Here is a 6,079-nt window from a genome sequence, read left to right as displayed (position 1 = left end):
TATTAAATGTCGAGGTGTTGAACGGTTTTTATTGATTTTAGGGGGGGATCTCTCTATTTCCTGGATCTGAATGCCTGTTTCCCTTCCCAGATTAGGAAAGTTTTCAGCTAGAATTTGTTCAAATACATATTCTGGCCCTCTGTCCCTTTCGGCGCCCTCGGGAACCCCAATTAAACGTAGGTTTTTCTTTCTCAGGCTGTCGTTTATTTCCCTTAATCTATCTTCATGGTCTTTTAATTGTTTGTCTCTTTTTTCCTCAGTTTCCCTCTTTGCTATCAACTTGTCTTCTATGTCACTCACTCATTCTTCCACCTCGTTAACCCTCGTCGTTAGGACTTCTAGTTTGGATTGCATCTCATTCAATTGATTTTTAATTTCTGCCTGATTAGCTCTAAATTCTGCAGTCATGAAGTCTCTTGAGTCCTTTATGCTTTTTTCTAGAGCCACCAGTAGCTGTATAATAGTGCTTCTGAATTGGCTTTCTGACATTGAATTGTAATCCAGATTTTGTAACTCTGTGGGAGAGAGGACTGTTTCTGATTCTTTCTTTTGAGGTGAGGTTTTCCTTCTAGTCATTTTGCTCAGTGCAGAGTGGCCAAAAGCAAGTTGTATTGGGAAAAGGAGAAAAAGAGAGGAGAGAAAGAAGGAAAGAAAAGAGAAAGAGAAAAAAAAGGAAGAAAAAAACGAAAAAAAAGGAAGAAAAAGAGAAAGAAAAAGAAAGAAAGGAGAAAAAAGGGGGGTGGGGGAAGGAAACAAATCAAAAAGCAAAACAAAACAAAACAAAACAAAAAGAACCTCGGGGGAGTATCTTCTGATTCTGTGTACTTTAAGTCCCTTGGCTTCTCCTGGAAGTTGTCCGTCTAGCTGGTCTTCTGGGGGAGTGGCCTGTTGTGCTGATTTTCAGGTGTTAGCACTTGGGGGAGCTGCTCTGCCCCCTGCCTGGTGCAGGGCTCAGTGGGGGTTGTTTACCCCGTGAGGCCGCAGGAGGAACAGCCCCAGTGGCGGGGCCAGCTCTGGAGCCCTGGATTCAGCCCCCGCAGTAGCTCCGGAGCTCTCGGTCTGCAGGGCCTGGAGGCTCCGGGCGGGGCTGCTGATCTGCTCAGCTGGGGCAGGAGCGTCCTCGCTGTCCTGGGCCCTCCCGGCCTCTGCCTGTCCCGGGGGAGGCCGGATCCTGAGCTGTGTCCCGGCGCCCTGTGCTCCGGGGCCTGCGCTATTGGATTCGGGCTCCCGCCCCGCAGCCCCCTCCGCGGAGCCGCCCCCGAGCCCCCCCAGCTGCTCCGGGTCCCGCCGTGCGCGCTGCAGCCCTTAGGGAGCTCGGCGCACTCTCCCGGGGCGCAGGTGTCTGTTAGTGTCCCAGGGAACCCGAGGGCATCCTCGCCCTTCTGGGTCCTGCTCCAACTCCCTGGGAGCCCCTTTCCGCCCGGGAAGGTTGGTGCAGCTCCTGCTCCTCCGGGACGGGGCTCTCCTGTCCTGGGGACACTCGCCCCGGCCTCAGCCCGGCTCCTCGCGGGCCCCTCCCCCTCGGAGGCCTTTGGTTTCTTTATTTCTTTTTCCCCGTCTTCCTACCTTGATAGAAGCGCAAACTTCTCACTGTAGCATTCCAGGTGTTCTCTCTTTCATTCTCAGGCCGAATTCATAGATTTTCAGGATGATTGGAAGGTTTTCTAGGTAATTTGGTGGAGACAGGTGATTTGGGGACCCTACTCTTCCGCCATCTTGCTCCTCCTCCTATTTAGAAGTTCTAACCAATTACAATAAGAAACAAATCAGAAAACACTGATGTAACCAAACATTAAAAAAAGATCGGGGTCCGAACCCGCGGCGGAGGAAACATGGAGACGATCCTGGAGCAGCAGCGGCGGTACCATGAGGAGAAGGAGCGGCTCATGGACGTCATGGCCAAAGAGATGCTCACTAAGAAGTCCACGCTCCGGGACCAGATCAATTCCGACCACCGCACACGGGCCATGCAGGATAGATATATGGAAGTGAGTGGGAACCTGCGGGATTTGTATGATGATAAGGATGGGTTACGAAAGGAGGAACTCAATGCCATTTCAGGACCCAATGAATTTGCTGAATTTTATAATAGACTCAAGCAAATAAAAGAATTCCATCGGAAACACCCAAATGAGATCTGTGTGCCAATGTCAGTGGAATTTGAGGAGCTTCTGAAAGCTCGAGAGAATCCAAGTGAAGAGGCACAAAACTTGGTGGAGTTCACAGATGAAGAGGGATATGGTCGTTACCTCGACCTCCATGACTGTTACCTCAAATATATTAATCTCAAGGCCTCAGAGAAACTGGATTATATTACCTATCTGTCTATCTTCGACCAGTTATTTGACATTCCTAAAGAGAGGAAAAATGCTGAATATAAGAGATACCTGGAGATGCTGCTTGAGTACCTTCAAGATTACACAGATCGAGTCAAGCCCCTCCAAGATCAGAACGAACTTTTTGGGAAGATTCAGAATGAATTTGAGAAGAAGTGGGAGAATGGTACCTTTCCTGGATGGCCGAAAGAGACAAGCAGTGCCCTGACCCATGCTGGAGCCCATCTTGACCTGTCTGCATTCTCTTCTTGGGAGGAGTTGGCCTCCCTGGGTCTGGACAGATTGAAATCTGCACTCTTAGCTCTAGGCTTGAAGTGTGGTGGGACCCTAGAAGAGCGAGCCCAGAGGCTCTTCAGCACCAAAGGAAAGTCCCTGGAGTCACTTGACACCTCCCTGTTTGCCAAAAATCCCAAGTCAAAAGGCACCAAGCGAGACACTGAGAGGAACAAAGACATTGCCTTCCTAGAAGCCCAAATCTATGAATATGTAGAGATTCTTGGGGAACAACGGCATCTCACACATGAAAATGTACAACGCAAGCAGGCGAGGACAGGGGAGGAACGAGAAGAAGAAGAGGAAGAGCAGATCAGTGAGAGTGAAAGTGAAGATGAGGAGAATGAGATCATTTACAACCCCAAAAACCTGCCCCTCGGCTGGGATGGCAAACCTATTCCCTACTGGCTGTACAAGCTTCATGGTCTAAACATCAACTATAACTGTGAGATTTGTGGAAATTACACGTACCGAGGTCCCAAGGCCTTCCAGCGGCACTTTGCTGAGTGGCGTCATGCCCACGGCATGAGGTGTTTGGGCATCCCAAACACTGCCCACTTCGCTAATGTGACACAGATCGAAGATGCTGTCTCCTTGTGGGCCAAGCTGAAACTGCAGAAGGCATCAGAGCGATGGCAGCCTGACACCGAGGAAGAATATGAAGACTCCAGCGGGAACGTGGTGAATAAGAAGACCTATGAGGACCTGAAGAGACAAGGACTGCTCTAGTGTTCAGGGATGTAGCTCAGCTTCTGGGCTTGCCCAGGCTTACCTGAAGTCTCCTTTTTCTATTTCTCCCAACCAAATGCTCCTTAAAGACTTTCCTACTTAGTCTTAAGGTCTAGCGTGCGTCTTGTGAAAACCAAGGCATGCTGGCAGGTTGCAGGGCTGAGATGTGTTTTATCTTTGTTTTATATTAAAAGATTCTGTCAGAAAATAAACCCAAAAAAAAAAAAAAAAAAAAAAGATCTATTCTTATTTCAACAATTCTGCACTTAGAAAATTCCAAAAAATGGACCAAAAACTTACTAAAATTGAAACATTACTTCAGTAAAGAATTTGAATAAAAATGGATTGTTCCCAAGTGAATAGTCATTTATAACCTAATTGAATTGAGGAAAAATAAAGAGAATTATAAAAATAACTTTAAGTTTGAATAAAATTATGAAACTTTGGGCCACCTGGGTGGCTTAGTGGTTGAGCATTTGCCTTTGGCTCAGGTTGTGATCCTGGGATCCCGGGATCAAGTCCCACATGAGGCTCCCCACAGGGAGCCTGCTTCTCCCTCTGCCTGTGTCTCTGCCCCTCTCTCTGTGTTTATCATGAATAAATAAATAAAATCTTTTTAAAAATTATAAAATTTTGCTAAAGAATGAAAATTCGCATTAAATAATGATAATGCCAAATACTGTATAAGTGCCATTCTTCTATAATAAAGTTTTATGTTAAACTCAAAGATGAAGATGTATTTCAATTCATTTGGAGTAGTAAACATCTTTTTTTTTTTAAGATTTTATTTATTTATTCATGAGAGACACAGAGACAGAGACACAGGCAGAGGGAGAAGCAGGCTCCCCAGGGGAAACCTGATGCAGGACTTGAGCCCAGGATCACGTCCTGGGCCAAAGGCAGATGCTCAACCACTGAGCCACCCAGGTGTCCCTTAAGATCTTGTTAATATGTATTTTACAAACATAAAGGTAATCAAAGGGATGTGCCTTGCACAATATTCAAATTTATTATGGAGTTAAAATAATTAAAATAATATAAAATTAGCCCTAAAATCAATCAATAGAAGATGATTCTGGCAAATGTTAAGATTTTAATATGTAGTAAAAGAAAACGTTGACTTGTAGAAGAAAATTAGGTCACACTGCACCTCAAATCAATTTCGTATTAAAAGCTAAGTATTGAATGAAAATGAACCAGAATAAAGTACAGGAGAACATTTTTGCAGCAATTTTGCTGGCTGAGAAGAACCAGAATAAATGGAATGAAGAAGAAAATTTTCCTAGGGCTATTGGAGGAGAGCCCAGAAACTAACTGAGCTTAGGTTAGACAAGGAGAATTTTCCCATGTACTACTCATCTTCTCCACAAATGTGGACTTCTTAGCACCTGCCCCAGAGCACTGCACCTGTCTCTATCAATTTTCATTTGCATATCTCATGTCTCCTTCTGACAACTCATTTAACAAATCCTCCCAGAATACATGGTCCCAGACATTTACTATGGTGACAGAAATACCAATAAGAAAAACAATCTCCTGGTAGCCCTTTGGAATTTAACTAAAGATCTCAAAATGGGACATTGAGGAGGAAATACCCTTAATTTTAAGGGAGGTTTATTGTTCGTCTAATTTTCATAAACAATCTGGCATTTGAGCAATGAGACCTTAAATTAAAGATAAATTTTGCAGATATGAGTGTGAGAGAAGGGCAGCCTATTATAGAGGAATAATAATGAAAAAAAGGCAAAGAACTGGGGAACTTTGGGAACATAGAAGGGAACATGAAGAATAGAATGATTAACAAGACTAGTGAGTAAATATATTAATTTGCTAGGGTTGCTGTAGCAAATTACCACATATTGAGTGACTTAAAGGCAATGCATGATCTAAACTGTTCTGGAGGCTAGAAATCTGGGACCAAGTTGTCAGTAGTCATGCTCTTTCTTGGAGTGCTAAAGAAAGATCTATGCAGGCCTTTCTTTTAGTTAAGGAAGTACCTTAGCTTATGTCAACATAGCTCCAATCTTCATATGGTATTCTTCTATGTGTGTGTCTGTTTCTCAATTTCTCCTCTATGTAAGGACACTAGTCAAATTGGATTAGCATTCATTCTAATGACTTCATTATACGTTGGTTATCTCTAAAAAAAGACCCTAGCTCCAAATAAGGTAGCATTCTGAGATACTGAGGGTTGATACTCCAATACTTTTTTTCCCATGTAGAGAAATTGGGAGAAGTAGAGGGACACAACTATTACAGTAAGCAAATAGATCCAGGAGAGCTTTATGTAATGGGCTAGTAGAATGATGTACTTACTGCTTATCATACCTTAGGAAACAACATAAGGTAAATGATTTTAGTGTGGATAACAGATAAAAATAAGAAGGAAAACATACCTAGTATTGACAGCAAAAAAAAAAAAAAAAAAAAAAAAGTTAAGTGTAGGTTTAACAGGGTTAGAATAAGTTAAGCCATTATAATTTACATTATATTTCTTTTGTTATTTCTTTTGGAAAGTAGTAACTTGTCATTCAGGTCATGGAAGAACACCACCAAAACACAGATTTTTAGTAAAAGGAATACTGGAGCTACCAAGAAAAATTGTACTAACAGCCTACAAAAATGGACCATAACCAAGAAATCTGCTGGAGGATATACAATCCCAGGAATTTTGCATACCCTAACAATAAACAGCAGATGGTAATAAGTCCAAAGAACATTGGTAAATAAAATAGCCAATG

At 43.2% G+C, this 6,079-nt stretch overlaps 1 protein-coding gene across 1 annotated transcript; it reads left to right on the top strand.

Moving 5' to 3' along the window:
* The first annotated feature begins 1,807 nt into the window (after positions 1 to 1,807).
* LOC119874482 (splicing factor 3A subunit 3) lies at positions 1,808 to 3,550 on the top strand. Its single transcript, XM_038555091.1, has one exon. It carries the CDS (start codon positions 1,833 to 1,835, stop codon positions 3,336 to 3,338), a length of 1,506 nt encoding a protein of 501 aa, XP_038411019.1. The 5' UTR covers positions 1,808 to 1,832; the 3' UTR covers positions 3,339 to 3,550.
* Positions 3,551 to 6,079: the final 2,529 nt, after the last annotated feature.

Source organism: Canis lupus, chromosome 13, assembly GCF_011100685.1.
Source record: "Canis lupus familiaris isolate Mischka breed German Shepherd chromosome 13, alternate assembly UU_Cfam_GSD_1.0, whole genome shotgun sequence".
In the NCBI taxonomy this organism is placed as follows: domain Eukaryota; kingdom Metazoa; phylum Chordata; class Mammalia; order Carnivora; family Canidae; genus Canis; species Canis lupus.
Note: the sequence above shows the minus strand (reverse complement) of the source record. Positions and strands in the feature narration are given on the sequence as shown.